At 45.1% G+C, this 22,120-nt stretch overlaps 1 protein-coding gene across 1 annotated transcript in view; it reads left to right on the top strand.

Annotated features, from left to right (window-relative positions):
- The first annotated feature begins 258 nt into the window (after positions 1-258).
- cacna1g (calcium channel, voltage-dependent, T type, alpha 1G subunit) overlaps positions 259-22,120 on the top strand; it is a 44,076-nt gene continuing 22,214 nt past the window's right edge. The window contains exons 1-15 of the mRNA XM_085903980.1: positions 259-365; positions 2,654-2,787; positions 7,099-7,196; positions 10,120-10,279; positions 10,433-10,730; positions 11,027-11,119; positions 11,227-12,043; positions 12,846-13,237; positions 16,183-16,334; positions 16,418-16,603; positions 16,946-17,060; positions 17,413-17,568; positions 18,649-18,714; positions 21,592-21,685; positions 21,792-21,970. Of these exons, the coding sequence (XP_085760106.1) occupies positions 273-365; positions 2,654-2,787; positions 7,099-7,196; positions 10,120-10,279; positions 10,433-10,730; positions 11,027-11,119; positions 11,227-12,043; positions 12,846-13,237; positions 16,183-16,334; positions 16,418-16,603; positions 16,946-17,060; positions 17,413-17,568; positions 18,649-18,714; positions 21,592-21,685; positions 21,792-21,970 (3,033 nt within the window). The 5' untranslated portion in view covers positions 259-272. The remainder of the gene's footprint in view (positions 366-2,653; positions 2,788-7,098; positions 7,197-10,119; positions 10,280-10,432; positions 10,731-11,026; positions 11,120-11,226; positions 12,044-12,845; positions 13,238-16,182; positions 16,335-16,417; positions 16,604-16,945; positions 17,061-17,412; positions 17,569-18,648; positions 18,715-21,591; positions 21,686-21,791; positions 21,971-22,120) is intronic.

The following is a 22,120-nucleotide window of genomic DNA, read 5'->3' as shown; positions in this document are numbered from 1 at the left end:
CCTCGGATAAATGACTAAGTTGTGGCTAACTTGATCAAATACCGGCAGGTCATCTGTCTCTCTCTGCCTTTTTTTTCCCACCTACAAACACTTGAACCTTCCATTGCTTTCATGTAAAGTGCATACATAGCACCTGAATGTTTTCAATATGAAAAAAAGAAATTCCCTTTTCCTGGAGGACAAAGGTGTGTGTATGTATGTATGTATGTATGTATGCTGGTCTAATTGTGTTCTACTCCTTGACTCGTCATACATGGTTTGAACGAGCGTCCATGTTGGTGATCCTGCTCAACTGCGTGACTTTGGGCATGTTTCATCCCTGTGAGGACATCGACTGCAACTCTGACAGATGTCAAATCCTGCAGGTAAGACACATTTTTGCATGGTTGTCCTTTTTGGCTGCAAAATCATTATTCGTCATAGCACAAGAGAAGTCAGTGCATGAATCACTGTTTGCTTTTTTTGCGTTTGGTCAAATTGCTCTGTATCTCTGGCCTTTGCAACAACTTCCATTTGCAGAGCGCGGATGGAAATAAACAAAAGCGTTGTGTGGAGGTGTTTCCATTAAGTCTTGTCATGCACAGCCATTGCTAATGGAGGCCTATTTTTGTCTTGTTTTCCTTTTGCACATTTATTTTATCCATCGGATGAAAGAGTCAAACAGTGCAGTGCAGTGCTGCGTGCACGCTGTGGAATAGATCAGCTTGTTATCTGGCGCTGTTCATCTTGTGCACTGAGCTGATAATGCCTCTGCAAAGTGCTTTCTTTTGTTTTTGTTGCTTGACTCGGCGGCATTGAGCACCCTGACCACACATTGAGATCCTTTTAATCAAGTGGAATGATTTGGCTGAGAAAAATATCAGGTGAATCAGATGAAAATGATCCTATTATATTCAAATGACATCAATCATAGTGTGATCATGTTAAAACTGATTTCAATTGAATGGCAGACAGGTAGTTTTCCCTTTTTACGCTATTTCAATTCAAATAAGTTGCACAGTTAAGGCGTTTCTCATTTTTAGGAGGCTACAGATGTATTTGTTATTTCATAAAAACAAACTTGTAAACAAGTCTCCCATTTTTCCAGCTCGGAATTATTCTGCGCTGAGCTCGTGAATTATTATTTTTTTCCTTGACGATGAAGTAAGCTGTATAAGCTCAAATTCCAAATCGGAGCATTATTTCAGGAAGTGAATTCCTGTTTATTCCCCACAGAGAGGTGGCTAGTTGGGGTCACACGGAGCCAACAGTAGCTGCTTTGCTGTAGGCCATTTATTTTTTAATGTGCGCTTTCTTCCTTCATGGTGCATAGCTGACCTCTACATGACCTGGAAAACACCCAATGTGTTGATGTCCAGAACCACACCATAATGGAAGCTGTGGCAGTCCCGCACAGTATCTAATAGGCTCTTTTAAACACACGGGCACGCGCACTGTGCATGAAGTGCTCTCAGCATTAGCCACTCTTTCAACTTAAAGGCTGCATTCAAGAGGGCGCGTAATGCTGCCGCTGGTTTGACGCTTCGCAGCGCATGCTGCCTGGTGAACATGTGTGTTTACGCTTGCTCTCAGGCAATGCACGCACACACGTGTGTGTGTGTGTGTGTGTGTGTGTGTGTGTGTGTGGGTGTGGGTGTGGGTGGGTGGAGTCAGTCATCTCTGTCGGGGGGAGTAAAAGGTTCACATGTGCATGTTTGGGCCAGCGTGAATCGGCGCTAATCGTACGTAGCGTGCCTTTCATCCAGAGTCAATTTTGCCAATGGATGGAATGGAACAATCGTTTGATTTTCACCTACCTGCCTTTGAGTATTTCATTTGATTTACAAAAACAACAGTGACTGAACCATATACACTATTGCCTTTTTTTTTTTTTTTGCGGATACACTTTGTGAAAAGAATTCCAAAGGCAAACAATGACGTCGTCCCCGCCCCGTGAGCCTCAACTGAATAAGCAATGTAGAAAATGGACCGTTTTGACTCGGTAATCCAAACTCACCTTTGCGCTTGGCAAAGCGGATGGAGGGGGATGGAGACATCAAATTGTAAAAGTCAACCAAGACAGCTTTTTGGATGGCTTGTGCTGTACATGTCTTTTTGAACCAATGCCAAAGTGCGCTGACACCTTTGGAGGACACTTGTCATTTTGTCACTTCACTTAATAGTTTGTCTCACAGCCAAAGTTGGGGCCATTAACGCTTGTTATTAACGGCAAATGTCTGGTGAGATTTGACAGGGTTGGGGAGGGGCCTTTGCCAGCCCTGGCAAAGCAATATACATCCAATTAGCATGCCCACTCAGACCAAATCAAGCACTTTTTATTGAGTGATCATCCACTCAATTCTGGTTGAGGGTAGCTATCCCAGGTTACTCGCGTATCTGACATCTACAACGGGTTTCCCCAGACTCGATTCAAATGGCAAAGCGCTGCCTGCATTCTACTTAGCAGCTTAACACATTTGATATATTTCTACTGTGCTCTCTCTGTTCATGTTTGGGGTGACTCATCTATCAGTGGGTGTCCTGTGCCTTGAACCGCTTCCAGAATCGTTTTTTTGTTTTTTGGGGGCATTCTCATTTTCATTCCATTTCTTTATGGCTACCCACTTCAACGTCATCAAATGCTGACTTGATTCTGTATTTTTTTTTTCTGCAGGATTTTGATGACTTTATCTTTGCATTCTTTGCCATCGAGATGGTCATTAAGATGGTGGCTCTTGGGATTTTTGGCAAGAAATGTTACCTTGGAGATACCTGGAACCGCTTGGATTTCTTCATAGTCATAGCAGGGTAAGTCCCGTCACACAATCAAAATAAACCAACACACACAGTGTTTATCATCGTATAGCATTGAATTAAGAGAGAATTTCATCAACCTACTAGTTGATTTCATTTGCATTTAAATTGCAAATCTATTCCTTTGAAACTCCAAATTTGCCATCACGCAAACGCCAAAACTCAAATACTTGAAGCTGAATGGATATGCATATTGATATTGATTTGTCTTCAGCTAAATTCAAATCATTAGTGAATAAACACGATTGTATTTTTGGTATTGAATCTTGACTTTCTTTGATCATATCTGTGGCCCCCGTTCTGGATTTGCTCGAGACTTGACAAGGTTGGGAGAAGCCGACAATGTATTATAGATAGGAAGAAGTCTCCGCGTGTGTTCTTTAACACGCGACTGTGCCATCATCCTCTTTTGGCGACTGTAGGAACTGTGGGAAAATGTCACATGCAATTTCTGAAAAGGTTAGCGAGTAATGGAGTGTTTATCAGGGCTTGACAGTAAACATGTCACAGGAAATGAGCAGAATTCCCATTTCGGAGTCGAGAGTGATTGGATTGTTTGTATCATAATATGGAAGCTTTTTGCCGGGGATAGTTAGGCACATTCTCAAAGCTTGATTTGCAAGGTGTTGATGGGGAAAAAAAAGTTCTGCATCGCAAATAAATGGACACTACGTTGACTTGTCTGCATGATACATTGATGGGCTGGCGCTGGGGACGACCCCAACGGATGTCTGCAAGAACCGAATCTTAGAGTCCAGCGTATCAATAAATGTGACTTTGATGGGGGTCGCAAAGGCCAATAGATTGGCAGAGAAAGGAATAGAAGCTGAAGCATCAGCTTCATTTTCCTCCTTCAATATTTAATTAGGTCTGATGTGTGAGAAGAGAGACACCACCGCAGCCCAAAATAGTCACCCATTGGGCCGTCTGTTGGTTTTGTTGTCATCCCCTCTAGCCATTAATCTTTCATAAAAGCACACAGATATCCTGGAAACTTTCCTTTCCGTAAACAGAACAGGAAGAAAACAATTCTCAAGTTCTGATGAAGTTTGTTGTCGTCGTGGAGCCTTCTTGCTCACTAAGCAGCTAGCACCTTGACCGACGGAACGCATCCAGCTTGCTTGCTTGATCTACAGTAGGGGAGAGAGCCAAATGCATTGAACCTGATCTTGAGTGTGCTTCTCTTTGATTTATCGATGCTGTATGGATCCATTCCAGCTTTGTTTGGCGTCTTCGGGAGCTGAAGGAGACTGAGAAAGTCAATCCGAGGGACCATGAAACCATATACGTAGGAGAGTGTAAGAACTTTGAGAGTTGTTTTCAAATCATCCCCTTCAAATATCTGCCTTTGAATCACCATTGGAACATTTGTTGACTTTTCTTCAGATATGTATTTAGGTCCATCTTATTTTCAAGTATGAAACCATGAGAAGTGGTTCAAATAATCGAAATTAGCATCTTGAAAAAATGGATGGGTTGACAGAAAATTTGGCGCCACGAGAGAAGGACACAGAAAAGGATATGGCACAGATGAACAATGATGGCCGTTAAACAAAAGCATTGGCTGACAAGCAGCCGGCCAGCCAACCAGCCAGCCAGCCAGCCAGCCAGCCAGCCAGCCAGCCAGCCAGCCAGCCACCCCCTTCCATCACTATGTGGGCTGGCTGCTTGCTGTATTTTCTTTTCCTGGGTTCTCCTCCATTAGGCAGATTGTCTTCCAAGTACAAGGGGGTCATCGGATTGGCCGGAGATTATTAGTGCGACATTCGGCAGTATATTAGTTTAGCCTTTAGGTCGGAAAAGAAGAGTCGGTCGTTTGCCCTGCATTGGAGTGGCTTGCTGCTGGTGGAAAGTGTTGCTGATGAGAGGGAGGCAGGGAGGGAGGCTTTCAATCCGATTCAGCATCTGTCTGTCTTTTCCCCGTGGTTCTCCATTCCTCCACCTTTGGCATTATCATGCTATGGAACCATCTGTAAAGCGTTCCCATGTGTTTAATGTATTGTACACTCTGCACCCGACAACTACAATTTGATTGTTAACATTCTTTTCGATCTAATTTGATACATTTGCTGCAGAGTAGGCAGCCTAATGGTTTGCCAGTTTGTCTCGCACTTTGGATCCTTCCAGACTCGATTTTGCAGCTCCATTGCATAGGATTGATCTTTTTTTTTTTTTTTTATGTATTTGATTTAACTTTGGTTTTTTTGCAGACGCAAAATACCCTTTGATACTACAGCAAAGACAAATGAGGTGCGGCTAGCTCCGACATGCTAACCAACGCAAATGCGAAAGAAGCCAATGCTAAACACGAAAAGAAATCATCACTTATTACATCATGTCTTCAAATAAATATTGCGTGATCTTAGCGTGCGGCTACGCTAGCCTCAAAAAACATGTGTTAATTTGTACCAGCCGCACGGAAAGATTAGTACTATTCAATAGATTTCACGTGTTATGACACGGATGGTGGATTGGAACCTTTTTAGTTGACTTTGTCAATGAAGTTAAGATATGGCGTTTATTTGTATTTTCAAGCACATATTATGATGTTATCCTAGCCATTGGATTTTTTCTTTTCTTCCCCCCAACAGGCGCCGTTATTAGGTAGCGTGCAAGTGTTGCCTTTGTCGCGTTGTCCCTCTCCTAACTCGTTCCTGCTGCACTTGACAAAACACATCAGTCTTCTTTCAAGTCCAAATAAAACAAGTCGAGATCGACAAGATAAAAAGAAGCAGACGTCTCGGGGGATAAGTGAGGATAAGCGTGAATTGTTTGTAATTTGCATTTTGCCTAATCTGTGGGGTCATTTCCAGCAAGTGTGTCCCGTGTGGCAAATAGATCATGCGCCACACGTTGGCACGTGTTCACTCTCTGCAGCCTCAGGCCTCCAAGTACCGGAACGAACGGTCTTCATTTATATCGCCGATATCACCGACCATTTACATCCATAGTCTGTAGAAAAGAAAACAACGCGTCTGCCATCGGTGACAATTTCAGCTTCATTTCTGTGTGCGCGCGCGCCAGAACCTCTCTCATTGCATGATTTATTTGCATCTCATTATGTTGTCCCTCGTTTGTCCTTTCTCCACATTAAGATATGTGCATAAGTATCCCATTAGTGTGAATGACAAGATGCAGAACCTATCCTTTTATCCTTTCTGTCATTTTGCTCATTTGTTTAGCACACAACTTGGCGGTTTTTGTTGCGCACACCAAACCTCATCTGGCTGTCATTACTGGGGTAGCCAGTGTCCTTACTGTTTTCTTTGAAAAGAAGTCATCCATCATCCAATTCGAACGTTTGTTCCGTTAAGTAATGTTTATGTGTGACAAATTCTCGGATCGTCAAAAATATGGCTCTCAATTTGTAGCTACATTAAATTTTGTGTTGTTTTTTTTTGTAATTGATATTTTGAATCAAGAGAAACTTGCAATCACAATTCCTAAACTGATACTTTGCCCGTGTTTTGATAACAGCCGTATATCAACGTATCCCTTCTTGCCACGGATGCCGATACCATTGTCGTCCGCCTTGTCCCTTTACAATCGGAAAATTACGAATGAAAACAACGGAATAGAAGATGAGCATTCATTTCTTGCAATTTCAAGGAAATCTGCTAAATGTTATGTATCAGAAGTACGAGCGGCATCGGTACTTTGTATCGCTATCAATGGCTACCGGTATCGATGTAATGATAGACTCCCGAGAATAAAGATACTGATCATGGTAATCATTTGAAATCCACTGTCTGTTTGAAAGCTAAAAACGATCAATTGTTGAAGTGACAACGAAATTGACATGCTTTCAACCGGTGCGGTCGTGGTGTGTGCGAGGAGGGAATTCCTTGGCCCGCATTTGCCTTCCAGCCGCACATGTGCTGCGCATATGCTCCAAAGTGCGAGGAGAGACAATGACATCGAGACACCCAAAACATTCCTCTGCCCTGGCCTCTTCGGCTCTGTCCTTGTCACCTCCTCTGAGCTGCCACCAATAGCGTGTCCAATGTCGGAGGGAGCCAGACTCATCTCAGGTTGCTCTTTTGTCACCTTTCTCCCTGGGCTTGTGAAGGTTGATTGTGCAAGTGTGCGTGTGAATACATGCGTGTTTATCATTGCGTGTGTGCCGCGCTCGCTCGCTGGCTCGGTCGCACTCCATTGAGCTTTGGAATCAAAGCATATTGTTTGCCAAAACACATGCGCTGCATTTGTCTCCAAATGCAAGAATTTCGATATGATTTGGCTCATTCGAGCATCAATGACTACGAGCCCGGAGAGTATTTTTCATCTCTTTTGTTTGTGTCACAGAATGTTGGAGTATTCCCTCAACCTGCAGAACGTCAGTTTTTCAGCGGTGAGGACCGTCCGAGTGTTGAGGCCACTGAGGGCCATCAATCGAGTGCCAAGTAAGTAGCGCTCAAGACAAACAACATGATCAGCATTCATGTCATTTTCTTGATTCGACCTACAATACAAAATGAAATATTGAAAGATAGATTGCAAAGCAACATTATGAAGCACTTTTAGAATGACATTTGAATTCATTAGGAAATAGTATTTTCCCCAAACATTTTACAAGAATGGCTCGGTTCATGCATGTGGACTTCCAAAAGCCATTCGATAATATTTGAGTCAGTCTTTAGTATTTCTGTAATTGATATCTCTGTCAGGGATTGCTGCTATCGTTCTAGTTGGATCCAATGAGAAGAGACGCAGGTGTATCCTGGCACCGGACTGGGAGAGGCCATTTGCGTTAGCATACAAAGATGACTGGAACTAAACCTGATCAGGAGAGTCCACCAAGCGAAAGCTCATTTTCTTGCAAACAGATGCTTCCCTGATCACATGCGACCATTCGCCTGGCTGGCTGGATGGCTGGATGGATGGATGGATGGATGGATGGATGGATGGATGGATGGATGGATGGATGGATGGATGGATGGATGGATGGATGGATGGATGGATGGCTGGATGGCTGGATGGCTGGATGGCTGGATGGCTGGCTGGCTGGCTGGCTGGCTGGCTGGCTGGCTGGCTGGCTGGCTGGCTGGCTGGCTGGCTGGATGGATGGATGGATGGATGGATGGATGGATGGATGGATGGATGGATGGATGGATGGATGGATGGATGGATGGATGGATGGATGGATGGCTGCCAGCCACGTTTCAACGCAGTGGCCACCCACAGCCAGGCAGACAGGTGGAAGAGTGATTGAATAGGAAATGTCCAAGCTCGCTTATCTGGTTCAGGTCGATTATTTTTTTTTTCTTTACAGAGGGGATGAGCGAGCGTACGATGGTTTTATGACATTCATTTTCAGGCTCATTTCACGACGATGATGATGATGAATAGCTTTCCACATTCTGAAGCACAATGGTAAACAAGTCCATTTTTTTCTCCAGGTGCTCTGGCCACACCCAGTCCAACATATCCTGGCTTGAAACCGCAATCACTGTGATGAAAAAACAATTTTACAAAAGCACTTAGCTGCTCTGCCATTTTATAGCCATGGTCAAAATCAATATAAATTGATTTGGGCCTACCACATAACCAATGAGAGGGTCACTGAGTGCCCCTTTACCTTGAAAAAAAAAAAGGCCATTTCCCAAAAAATACCATCGTGATAAACTTGGACTTACAATACATTGTTTTGTTTTTTTTTTATCATTCAAATGTCCCATTTTCTGTGTGAAAAATCCACTTTATGCAGTCCAAATTGTGATGAAATGGTGCGTTGTTGCTAGAGCAACTGTTTCTTGTGTTCTTCTCTTTTGCTGCTTTGTGCGCATCTTTTATTGAAAGCAAAATCCTGAAAGGATTTCCATGTACTGTATGGCCAGTCAGAATACACAACTCAAAGCTTTTGATTGTTGCAGATTTTCTCTTTTTGTAAGGGAGGGGTGGAGAAAGCAGCACATGAATGAACTGGATATCGCAATTCCCTTGTGAATGCCCAAAAATGCTTTGGCCCAATGCGGGACCATGACACTTAACTGCACAATATCAGCGGGTGGGTGAAAGAAGTCGTCAGTCAGCCAGCCCACGACTTGGACGAATTTTTTTACTTTTTGCTTGTGTATAAAGTTCTTTTGTTAACCTATAAATCATTGCATGGCTTAGCGCCTTCATATCTCGTCGACTTAGTTGTTCCTTATGTTCCGTCTCGTAACCTTCGTTCGCAAAACGCTAGTTTTTTAGTGACACAGAGGGCCAAGAAAATGTCTGCAGGGGCTAGAGCATTTTCCATTCGGGCTCCAGAGCTCTGGAATGCCCTGCCAATGGATATTAGAACTGCTACCTCAGTAGAAACATTTAAGACACGTTTAAAGACGTATTTCTATGATGTGGCCTTTAACCTCTCCCCGACCCCACTCCCCCACCCCTCCCCGGCTGGGGAGGTGGTTAGGTGACACCCATGCTGACGATGGCTATCTAGATTCTCGTGGACCAATTCACCATGAGGGAACTGCAGTGGAATACCCTCCTGGAGGACACTGCCAGGACAATCGAAGGCACCTCCGACAGCTCTTGGCTTTGGCCTGGGCATCCACTTTTTGGTTTCCATATGATGTATTTTATGTGCCCTCTTTGCATCCATTGCAGCCTGGTGATCCTGAAAGGGGGATCCTTCCATCTGTGGTCCCTTCTCAAGGTTTCTCATTTTTCCCCTTGTAGGGGTTTTTTGAGTTTTTCCTTGCCCTTTTGGGAGCCTAAGATCAGGGGATGCTTTGAGAATTATTGTCAATTGATTGTCTATGTGAAGCCCTTTGAGACTGCTTGTGATTTAGGGCTATACAAATAAACTTGACTTGACTTGACTATAAATGATCCTTATTATGGATGCCAGTCTCCTGTAGAGAAGGACACAGCCCACCAGGATAGAAACAGTCAGGGGTAGTATTTGAAATGAGACGGATCAGAGAAAGACAAAATGGACTGCACGTCGAGCAAGGCGAATTCTAATGTTGGGGGTAGTATCAGCCGGAGCTGCGAGTTGAGCCAAAAGTGTGAGCTGCAAGGGAAGAAGAATGTGAGCACACTGTAGAGGGACATCCATTGATGATGAATGATCAGTGTATTCGTCCTATATTTTTCTTGTTGATCATTCTTTTTAGAATGACGATTATACTGAAATAATGAACAAGTAAATCGATGCAGGCGGTCGGTCAACTGGATCTGGTTAGAAGGCACCTCCGTGTTGGAATGTTCAAAACACAAGGCCGAATAGCCGCGAATTGCGTCGACGGGGTCGGGTCGGACTCCAATCATGGGACAGCCGCTTGCGGTACCGCTTGCTAACCTTTGTCCTTGCGTCTGTCTCCCTTTCAGGTATGCGCATCCTGGTTACCCTGCTGCTGGACACTCTGCCCATGCTGGGCAACGTGCTGTTGCTTTGCTTCTTTGTCTTTTTCATATTTGGCATCGTGGGAGTTCAGCTGTGGGCCGGCCTGCTCAGAAATCGTTGCTTTGTCGAGGACAACTTCTCTTTGTGAGTCCTTGAATCCAAATTCGATTGTACGCTCACCATTCGGTCTTATTTGCCATTGTCCAAAGTCCACATCCCATTTCATCATCCAATGCACGCTTTGAAGAAAGATGAGGATTTGCAACTAACGTAACGGACGTCCTGATTTGTCCCTAGCCCTCTGTCTGCGGAGCTGGAGAAATACTACCACACCGAAAATGACGACGAGAACCCTTTCATTTGCTCTCAGCCCAGAGAGAACGGCATGAGGGACTGTGGCTCCGTGCCCAAGCTCTACGACGAGGCAGGTCTGCTGCAATGCAACCTGGACATGTACTCTTACAACAGCACCGATAACACCACCTGTGTCAACTGGAACCAGTATTACAGCAACTGCTCGGCCGGTCTGGTCAACCCCTTCAAGGGGGCCATCAATTTTGATAACATCTGCTACGCCTGGATTGCCATTTTCCAGGTAAGGAGCGAGCGAGAGAGCGACAGAATGACTCAAACGGGGCGGTCGTAAAAAGGAAGGCCGATTGTCTCGGAGCGGCCGGCGTCTCGGTGAAATACGGCTTCGCGCCATTAGCCGGCCGGATTTCAAATCCGCAGCCTGGATTTTCCGCGCCATTTGTTCGCTGTCTCCGCATCATCTGTAAAGCTTTTGTGTGTGTGCGTGCGTGCATGTGTGTGTGGCGTCAGAGGACAAAAAGCAGATTGGGGATGAGCGTCATGTCGATTTATTCTTCATTCTTGTCTGTTCTTCCTTAGGTGATCACTCTGGAAGGCTGGGTGGATATCATGTATTTCGTGATGGACGCTCATTCCTTCTACAACTTCATCTACTTCATCTTACTAATTATCGTACGTACTACCTGCGGAGAATTTCAGGTGCATCGCGCGGGCTAGCGATTTGACACGGCAACTCTGTCTCTCTGTCTCTGTCTGTCTCTGTCTGTCTCTGTCCTCAGATTGGCTCATTCTTCATGATTAACCTCTGCCTGGTCGTCATTGCCACTCAATTCTCCGAAACCAAGCAGAGAGAGAGTCAGCTGATGAAGGAGCAGAGAGTTCGCTTCATGTCCAACGCCAGCACCTTAGCTTCACTTTCCGAACCGGGCTCTTGCTACGATGAGCTGCTCAAGTATCTGGTCCACGTGATCCGTAAGGGAGCCAAACAGGCGGCCCGCGTCTGCAGGTTCTTAGCGCGCCGTGCCGGACTCAACATTGCCGCCTCCCCGCCTCCGGTGGAACCCCAACAAAGGCAAAACCGGAGGAGGAGGAAGTCCTCCAGACAGGGCTCCTTTTCTGTTTATCACATGGCGCACCCCCACTACCATTATCATTTTGGCAATGGCAGTGCCAGAGCAGGAGGGAATACCAGGTGTCTGGAAGGTCAGGATGCCGACCCATCTTGTCAGAACAACGCCACCGAAGGAGCAAATAGGACCTTAGCCCCGCCCCCTCATTCGGTCATCACCGCCGCTTCGGACAGCAATCTGGCGGGATTTGCCGCGGGCGTACTCCACCGAGAAACCCCCTCAACCGCAAACCTCTGGCAAACGCCGAGCCGATCGTCCTTCACCCGGACGTCTCGGCCCGTGAAGAGGAACTCTGTGCCGTTCGCCGCTCCCGGCCTCAAGAATTACCCCACTCTCCAGGCCAGAGCTTTGGCCGAGTCCAGACGAGGAAGCGTGGCGACCGGTACGCTGATGAACGTCACTCTCAACATTCCGCCGCCGCCGGCGCCGTACGGGAGAAGGCGGCAGAGCTCGGGCGACCCGTCAGGTAGAACTTGGATCATTTTCTGCAGCGCACCTGTCCATCCCTCATTTGATACGTGTTGCGTGCTAAAAACAGGCCAACCTTATCACGTGTGAGAAAGATCCTTTTTGTCAGATGAAGCAAAACAAATGACACGCATCCACTCAAAACGTTCCTTTTCATGCAATCGCCTATTACAATCAGACACAAACAAATGATCAAGTCCAACACCAGACTAGCCTCCAGAATTCTTTCTCCGCACGAGAGACAGCCAGCCAGCCAGCCAGCCAGCCAGCCAGCGAGGGAAAACATTGTAATTACAGTCAAATGGTAATGCAAGTGGCAAGTTCTAAAAGGCCGTGTGTGTGCTCAGCAAAAGTCAGGCCAGCCAGATCTGCTCAGGTTTTACACACAGACGCTGGAAAGGCTGGCTGCCGGCCGACCCGCAACCCGGTCGGTCGGTCTGTGGGGACCGAACTCACGCATCGGCCGTCACGCTCCTTCAAACAGACACGCATGCGAGCATCCCAAATTGTTGCCCTTCACAGTCCGGCCGTTTATTTGTTTTGACATTTTTTTACAAAACACTCCACGCATGCTATTTATCACAGTCATTTGTCTGTCTCTCTCTCTCTGGCTGGCCCAGCTGCAGGCCCAGCTGCAGGCCCAGCTGCAGGCCCAGCTGCAGGCCCAGCTGCAGGCCCAGCTGCAGGCCCAGCTGCAGGCCCAGCTGCAGGCCCAGCTGCAGGCCCAGCTGCAGGCCCAGCTGCAGGCCCAGCTGCAGGCCCAGCTGCAGGCCCAGCTGCAGGCCCAGCTGCAGGCCCAGCTGCAGGCCAGCCGTCCTCCTGCCAGCTGTCTGCTCGTGACCTCAGCGCCACGAGCAGCGCCACCGACGTGGCGGGCTTGACGCTGGACCCCGAAAGTTGCCCGTACTGCGCAAAGGCTCTCGCCAACGAGTCGGAGGGCGGCACGGAGACGCCGGGAGATTCCGACAGCGACGGGGTCTACGACTTTAACCGGTCGAGGGGCAGTCGGCGGCGGCGGAGTGCCATGAAAAAGCCCTTCAGGCTGGGGAAAACAGCCGCAAAGCTGGTGCGCTTCTGGAGGCTGGTGTGCGATACCTTCAGGAAAATCGTGGATAGCAAATATTTTGGACGTGGGATCATGATCGCCATCTTGATCAACACTCTCAGCATGGGAATCGAGTATCACGAACAGGTGAGTGGTGATTGATGAATTGGAGTTAAAGACTCTGTGTGTGATTGTGTAAGCTGCGTCGCTCCCAACTGGAATTCCTGACGTCTCTCTCCGGACTTGTTTATTTACACCAGCGTAATTACAGCCATGTGAGAGAGAAAATGCGGAACGAGGAGAGCGTATGATGACGGGATGAGAGAGAGAGAGAGAGAGAGAGAGAGAGAGAGAGAGAGAGAGAGAGAGAGAGAGAGAGAGAGAGAGAGAGAGAGAGAGAGAGAGAGAGAGAGAGAGAGAGAGAGAGAGAGAGAGAGAGAGAGAGAGAGAGAGAGAGAGAGAGAGAGAGAGAGAGAGAGAGAGAGAGAGAGAGAGAGAGAGAGAGAGAGAGAGAGAGAGAGAGAGAGAGAGAGAGAGAGAGAGAGAGAGAGAGAGAGAGAGAGAGAGAGAGAGAGAGAGGGGGGGGCGGATTGAACTTAGTCAAGGCCAAAAAAATGACATATCGTAATGCTTGCAATTTTGTACTACTTCCAAACGTATTGTACATGCTTGAGACGAAAAGGTCAAGGGTGTATTCGCTTACTATTAGCATGAGCTTAAAATGTAGCTGTTACTTTGGGGGTCTGACCCAGTGCTTCCATCTTTTATAGCCTTCTCAGCTCCACCTCCGCTTTTGCGCCTTGTTTTTCGACTTTCTTCTTCTGCCCTTGCTCCCCACACCTCTGCTTGTTCGCTGCTTCTTTTCTTCTATTTTTGTTTTGTTGCCGCTGATTATTCCATGTGCTTCTCAGTCGCTTCCTTGGGCGTTTTTTGTCTCATTTTGAACTGAGAGATTTATGCTTGTGAGTTATGTACAGCAACAAGGTATCAAGTAGCCTCCCGATTAGACGGCGGATAACGGCCAAAGACATCTTGGTGTCCTTGGCCATCCTGAACTCTCCCTGTGGATGACATGTAACAGGGACATCTCTTGTCTGCTTCCTTTCTGATAAACATGGTATGAGGCGAGTGCATCCAATGGAAGATGAAGCGTGTTGGGGCTTGGGTGGCTGGAGAAGAAGATGATTAAATAGAGTGCTGGATAGGGACTCGGAGGTGAAGGGATAGACGGGAGATTATGGCCAGAAGAGTGGAGGCGGACGGCTCGGACGTGTCGGGTGATGGCGTTTGGGTTATCTCCATCCCCTTTGAGAGCATTTCCATTTAGGGTGGATGGAGATGATGGAATGAATGGTCGTGTCTGCCACCACGCAACATAACAGCACTTTGTTGCCATGCACAACTGCATTGGAAGCCTTTTCTTATCTGAAGGCGGCTCACAACAATGTCTGAAGAATGAGACGACTTGTCATTTCCCTTTTCAGGTTCACATCATTTCCAAAGTGTAAACTGGAAATCTGTCTATCTCTCATCTATGCTGTTCATTTTTAGACTCTAAATTGACTCTGGCAACAGCTAAGGAAGTCAGCGTAGTTTCACTTTGGGCTCTAATTTCTTTAGCAGTATAAAACAAAAGCCAGTTGAGACGTTTAATTGCGCTACATTTATCATACCATCGGAGCAGAGCGAGGCAGGGACGTTTAACGGTTTGGCCCAAAAAAAAAAAAAAAAAACAGCAAGCAGGCTTGAACATGGCCACATCTTTTTGGTCTTGACCTTTTTAGACGACCTCCATTTTTTTATGCTGAATGAATGAATAAATACATAGATAAATAAATCACATTTAAGATGAAACCCTACAAATAATAATCATAAATCAATAGAAAGAATAAAAAAGTCAATTTGTTTACATGTCATTGTAAATAGCAGAAGCACACTCACTCACTCACTCACTCCCATCATTTTTTCCCCATGAAACCTATGATGGTTGACTTCAAACAAATGAGTGAGGTTGTTTGTGAAGGACTCACTGCGATGGTGCAATATCGGGCCTCGGTATTGCTGCTCCATTATTCCCTAGCCCGGCCGCCGGGCCTCGGTATTGTTGCGTTCAAGTCTTAAGGGAGTTATGACTTAATACGATGCAATGTCTTGTCCAGACTTGCTCGCTAAAGTTTTCTGTAGCTCATTGAATTTCACCATCCATGTTAATGACCAACTCATTTTCGATCCTTCTTCAAACTATATCAGTAAAGCTCAGAGTGGTCTGTTCACGCTGACAGAAAAAAAACAACCCACTTTTCTTTTCTGTGTATCCATGAAAAATGATGCTTACACATTCAGAGTGTCCAGCGATTAGTCGCAGCCCCCCCCCCCGCCCCAAAGACAAAGGAGCTGACAACACAGCGTTTGCGTTAAATGACGTGACCTTCTGAAATGTAGGAATATTTGACACCGTAATGGTACGTTCCAGCAACCACCTCCCATTCTTTTTGGACATGTCTGTGTAAACAGTTTATTGGCTGGAGATGAAAGTCCTCCCGGCACTCGTCCGGGGCGTTCCACAGACGCGTTTGGCTCTTTTCTCCACTCGCTGCCATAATAGCCCAAAGTGGCGATAGAGCTCTGATTTACATACTCTCTCTGTCTGTCTGTGGTGTTTGGATGTGCCTCGCTTGCCTGGCTGGCTCTGCTTGTTCTCTTATTTTTTTCGATTCTCAATAGAAAACAGAAAACACACACACACGTGCCAGTTGTTTGATCTCGGTGTGAGCGACAGTTCTCTGATGAGCAGACATTTTGCTCCGTTGGGCCGTGAAACAAAAGCAGCCTTTCTTTTCATCCTTGCCATGCATTTGCGTCTGTGACAGAGCAACTCTGGGAGATTTTCTTGTTGCCTAAATGGATTGCTTTAGGCTGGTGGATTTCCTGCTTCTATAATCAATACACACTTGCATATTCAGGAATGATGACTCGGCATTGGGGTTGGAAGGAGAAAGGTGAAAATATGGCACAATTTTCGTTTTCTCCCAAAAGAGAAAATTAAAAATCGCTTTCTTTCTTTCTTTCTTTGTTTTTCCCCCTCCCTCCAGCCTGACGAACTGACCAATGCCTTGGAGATCAGTAATATTGTGTTCACCAGTCTCTTCTCCCTGGAGATGCTGTTAAAAGTTTTAGTCTACGGACCTTTTGGATATATTAAGAACCCTTACAACATCTTTGACGGCATCATTGTAGTCATCAGGTGAAATGCATTTTACAGTTCACCAAGTTGCCTCGTGGCTTGAGTCTAATGTACGCTGTATCGCTTGCTGTGTCATCAAACAGTGTGTGGGAAATTGTGGGTCAGCAAGGCGGAGGTTTGTCCGTGCTGAGGACCTTCCGGCTCATGAGGGTGCTGAAATTGGTCCGATTCATGCCGGCCCTTCAGAGGCAACTGGTGGTGCTGATGAAGACCATGGATAACGTGGCCACCTTCTGCATGTTGCTCATGCTCTTTATCTTCATCTTCAGGTGAGCAGAGTGTGTGTGTGAATGGGGAGTCATTTGTCAGTAGCAAAAAAAGAAGTTATTTGAACATATTTTTTTCCTGAAAGGTTTGGTCCTTTTTCCCACTGCACTGTGGCGCTCTCCGTGGTGCTGAAGCCATCTGCATCTCATTAAACATTGACAACCCAGATGACTCTCAGCTAATCAGTGTTAACATCATGATTTTTCAGTCAGAGCTCACTAAATAATGCAAGGCATTGTGTTCCCAATGTTGATATTCATCTGAAGTGACTGGAGTTGATTTGGTGTGGTGTTAACTTTCCCTTGATTCTTTCATTCTTGCCATTGATTCCTCCCTGGACTCAGTATTCTAGGGATGCATCTGTTTGGTTGTAAATTTGGTTCCGAACGGGATGGAGACACCCTGCCGGACAGAAAAAACTTTGACTCTCTTCTCTGGGCCATCGTGACCGTTTTCCAAGTGAGTATTCCCAATTCAGGTCTTACCGAGACCATCTGCGGTGAATAAATCAAATGGATTCTTTCCTCCTCTGCCTAACACACCGACTTTTTTCTTCAACTGCTTTCCATTTGCTAGCACGTTACGTGGATCAAGTAGGCTTCTTGTGTCATGTCATTTGGAACATGTTCGTCACAAGCCTCGATGCATGTCACTATGATGACGTTATGTTAAATCTACCGCGCCTGCTGGTGGTGCAAATAATGGATCTGACGGCTATCAGAATAGTCCGTGTGGAGGAGGCAAACCAATAAATGAATCAATCATTGTCATTGGCTTTTATTCATTGGACAACTTTCCTCCTCTCTTGTAGATTTTAACCCAAGAAGACTGGAACAAGGTGTTATATAACGGCATGGCATCCACAACCCCGGTAGCGGCTCTCTACTTTATTGCCCTGATGACTTTTGGGAACTACGTTCTGTTCAACCTGCTGGTGGCCATCCTGGTTGAAGGCTTCCAAACGGAGGTAAAGTTGGGGGGGGGTGATATGGCGAATGCAAAGTGATGACAAGTATCTTAGCCCCAGGAAGATGACAATAATATTCTGCTGATAAGATGTGATTATTAATTGATTCTTTGTCCTCTTCATCCAAGTGAATCTGAATGGCAATTTGTCATTCATTGTGTTGCGCAGATAGTACATGTTTAAGCCCGAGGGCACGTTATCAACTTGAATTATGGTCGCAATCTCCACAGCGAGCGGATCAATCAAATATGGCAGCAGCTTTTTCTTCTTTGTCACCACCTCGGGTCAACTTTCTCCTTAACCAACAGTAGGCCTCGATCGGCCTGGACTCAAGTTCATTCTTTTCACGTCATAGGAATGTAAAATTGGACGAGCTATTCTCGTCTATACTTCACATCGTTCTTGGAAAGTTTATTTTTAAATTGCCAAACCTGTTGCCGTTGCTAGGTAACTCATTGCTGAACGATGTGAGACGAGAGAAATACACAGCTCTGCATCTAAGACTCAAAAAGCGTACATATTCTCATCGTTTTGTTTTCAATTGAATTCAATTCTCTGGTCGCCATGCGAGTGTCCAGTATGTGCTCCTGAGAGTGCAAGTATGATCATGGTATATTGTATGGACACATCAACGTGAATCCCTCCCGCTAGAATATGATGCATGGGTGCTAAAGGCATGCGTGTATTCAACCATGCTATGCTATGCTATGCTATGCTATGCTATGCTATGCTATGCTATGCTATGCTATGCTATGCTATGCTATGCTCTGCTGCAAAAGGTACAAAGCTACTGGCTGCTTTTGAACAAATGTAACACAGACCATGGCTGTTAGTCTCTGACCTTCTTGCTTCCCTGTTATGGAGGCTGCTAATGGACTAGCGCGGCTGGCCGGTTTTGTCGGACGGACGGGAAATTGGCTGCGACGTGTTTTTTGGCACGGTGACCTCAGAATGAGGTTGAATGAATCCGAATGACTGTCTGCTCGTGTCTACTGCCTCTCTCTCACTTGTGTGCTTTATTTAATGCGTGCCTCCCTCCCTCCCTCACCTGTTTTGCGGCGCCAATCACTTCCACTGTAGGAAGTGAGCAAGCGGGAGGACTTGCATGCCCAACTGAGTCTAATTCAGCTGCCTGTAGATGCGAGGGTATGTACGGTAAAGCACGGCAGCTCCCTTACCTTTCTCTACTAACAGCCCCTCCCCATCTTTCCCTCTGCCTTCCCCATTTCCCTCTTCCCTCGACTTACTCCATCATCATCATTTTCAATCCCCCAAAATTTGAGCAAAGCACACATCCAGTTTTAAGTGGTCGGGAAGATACGAGCAAAAATGGTGAGAACTAGTAGTCCAATTGATTCTGATCTCTCAATTTGCTATTTCAATATTTTAAGGAATGCTTTGTTTCATCTTAGATAGACAAAAATATATACGATGAAGGAACACACTATAATCATAAGCAAAAATGCTTCAACACATGCATGCACTTTACTTACTGTGTGCCATGTTTTTACCTTTAAAAGCAGCGTGCAGCCAGCCAGCCAGCCAGCCAGTCAGCCAGCCAGCCAGCCAGCCAGCCACCAGCCAGCTAGCTACCCAGCCAGCCAGCCAGCCAGCCAGCCACCAGCCCCTTCTCCTCTTTTGAGCTGGAGGCTGAGATGACTGCAGCTAAGCTTGCTGCCAATAAGATCACTCTTAGTCTCTTCTATCCTGCGCTCCAATGTTACGCGTCCCATATAGGAACAAAACCTATTATGGAAAACACATAATCCTTCCTTCTATCAACATCCATCTGCCATGTAATTGAGATCCTCCTGTGAGCCGCTGGTGTCTATTAATGTTTGGCTATCTACAGCAGGTCTGCTCTGGCCTGGCCTGGCCTGGCCTGGCCTGGCTTATCTCCTGCTCCAGCCACCATGCCCGAATTGGCAGATAAACAAACTGTCTAAACATCCCGGCTGTTTTATCACCAAGGATTTCCCTCGAGACTACACACACACACTCGTACACTGCTTCCCCGACCTCCCGCCAATGCACCAAACCGACGCGTCCACCTTTCCACTCGCTTATTTATCATTCAATTATAATCCCTGAGTAATAAATCAGGTTTATTCACATGGAATGGAGCTCCGATTGTGCCGTTCAGGAGTCATGAAATCTACTTACAGGAAGCCTAAATAGAAGTTTCGCTCTTGTTGCCATAAAAACAAAATCAGGCCACTAGAACAGAGATTTTTCTCTCTGAATGCTATCATAACTCAATGCAGAAAATGGGAGCAAAATTGCAAGCGCGGAACAGCCCAAGGACCTCTCAATAGCAACCCTCACCTAATTTTGTCACACTCCACCAGTCTGGCTAAATCAGGAAATCAGTGTAAACTAGAATTGGCAATTTCTGGAGAAATTGCGTGTGAAGGCGAAGGCACTTCACACTATTGTGGGACTCGAAATAATGATTAAATGAAATAAAAATGGTAAATTAATAATGATGATTAAATAAAATAAAAATGGTAAATTAATGATGATGATGTTGAATGGAATGAATGAAGAAGAATGAAGAATAAATAAATGAATGAATAAAAACTGACGGCCTGCCATTAGATTCGAACTCACTCAGCAAAGTGGCCAGCGTTGAATGTCCCATTCTCAATATTCATTCTCATATACTATCAAAGCGGTAGAATAATGCTAAATCCAAAGAAATACATTGAGTAAAAATGGTAAATTAATTATGATGATGATGTTGAATGAAATAAATTATTAAAATGTGTTAAAATTACTTACTGTTTGTGCGGTGGAATGATGCTTTTAAATGAGAAATAAAAATGGTAAATTAATTATGATGATGATGTTGCATAAAATAATTATTAAAATGATGTGTTAAAATTTAATGAATGAAAAATTAATGAATAAAAAATAACGACCAAATGGGATTCGAACTCGCTCGTCAAAGTGGCAAGTGTTGAAAGTGCCATTCTCTACTTACTGAGCTAAACAGTGACACACTATCAAAGCGGTAGAATAATGCTAAATCCAAAGAAATAAATTGTTAAGGCACAAATTTGCTAATTATGCAAAAACGGTAAATGTTAAGAACAAATAAAATACTAGCAATCATGCCGTGAATTTTTGGAACGTGTGAAAGTTGGAATGGGGTGAATCGGTTAAAGCATGTGGGAGTAGTTAGGTGTCCAAAAAGTGGGAGGAATAAATTGTTTAATAATAACTAGAATTATTATATTATTAAACGAGGAATAAAAATGGTAAATGACGTTAAAACGGTAAAATGATGTTTTTAACTTAAAATTAAATCAATAACTAAATGAATGAATGAAAAATAAATAAATAAAAAATAAATGGTTTAAATAAATGAGTTAAGGAAAGAAATCATGAAAAAAGTTGTCAGATGTCAAAATTCGAACTCTCTCGTGTACGTCGCTCGTGTCTAATGCGCCATTAAGAATGAATGGGGGATTTTAAGGCACAAATTTGCTAATTATGCAAAAACGGTAAATGTTAAGAACAAATAAAATACTAGCAATCATGCCGTGAATTTTTGGAACGTGTGAAAGTTGGAATGGGGTGAATCGGTTAAAGCATGTGGGAGTTCGCCTTCACACTAATAAGAAGAAAAATAAAGTAGAAAGAATAACAATAGTGTGAAGGCCTTCGCCTTCACACTAATGAGAACATGTAAATGAGTGCTTTGATTTTTCCACCATAGGCCAATATGCAGTGTGACTCTTTGAGAAAGGAAGGAATTGCCCCCCCCCCCCCCCCCCATGCATGCTCACGTTGTTGTGTTTCAGTGTTGTTCAGCATTACAATTTTTGCATGCATACACAGTGTGAACCCCCCCCACCAGGGAGGTGGCATCTTCACCTGCCTGTTCACAGAGTGGCCGGCCGGCCTTGCCTCCAGTGACTGATCCCAAATCAAAGCTCAACACTGAGAGGCAACGTGATAGCGCCACTTTCTGATCACTCTCAATTGAAAGCAATCATTTCCACATTTTGTGTGTTAAAGGGAGATGCTTCCAAATCGGGTTCAGAGATTGATTCCTGTGCCCGCAGTATGGAGGATGTTAACGGCAGTAAGAGGGATTTATCAGCTTCTGCAGGTGAGTTTCTTTCTTTCTTTCTTCAAGATTTGATTTGCTCCAATTTTGATTGCCAGCTGGACTTGACTTTCATTTCCTGGCCTTGATTTTTCTCTCTTGCTAGTAGTACCTGTAAACGGTCATGTGGATTTGAAGAGCAGCCTGACTCCTCCACTGATTACTCACACGGCAGCAACTCCCATGCCTATACCCAAGTTACCCATCACGGGTGACCCCATCCAGGGTTACCAGTCCCGCCGAGGCAGCGGTGTCTCTGTAGAAGCCACCTGCTATGACAAGTCACCGGTTAGTGTTGGTCTTTAGCAACACGTACACAAATGTGACGGTATAAAAGGCAAAAAAAAAAAAAAAAAAGAGTTCCGCCTTTTCTTTCCATACCGGTAGTCCATATAATGAATGAGTAAATGGACTCATGACAGGAAGTCCATTAATTGT

This window comes from Syngnathus leptorhynchus, chromosome 22 (genome assembly GCF_054491065.1).
Source record: "Syngnathus leptorhynchus isolate UIUO chromosome 22, UIUO_Slep, whole genome shotgun sequence".
NCBI lineage: Eukaryota > Metazoa > Chordata > Actinopteri > Syngnathiformes > Syngnathidae > Syngnathus > Syngnathus leptorhynchus.
This window is presented reverse-complemented; position numbering and strand designations above follow the sequence as displayed.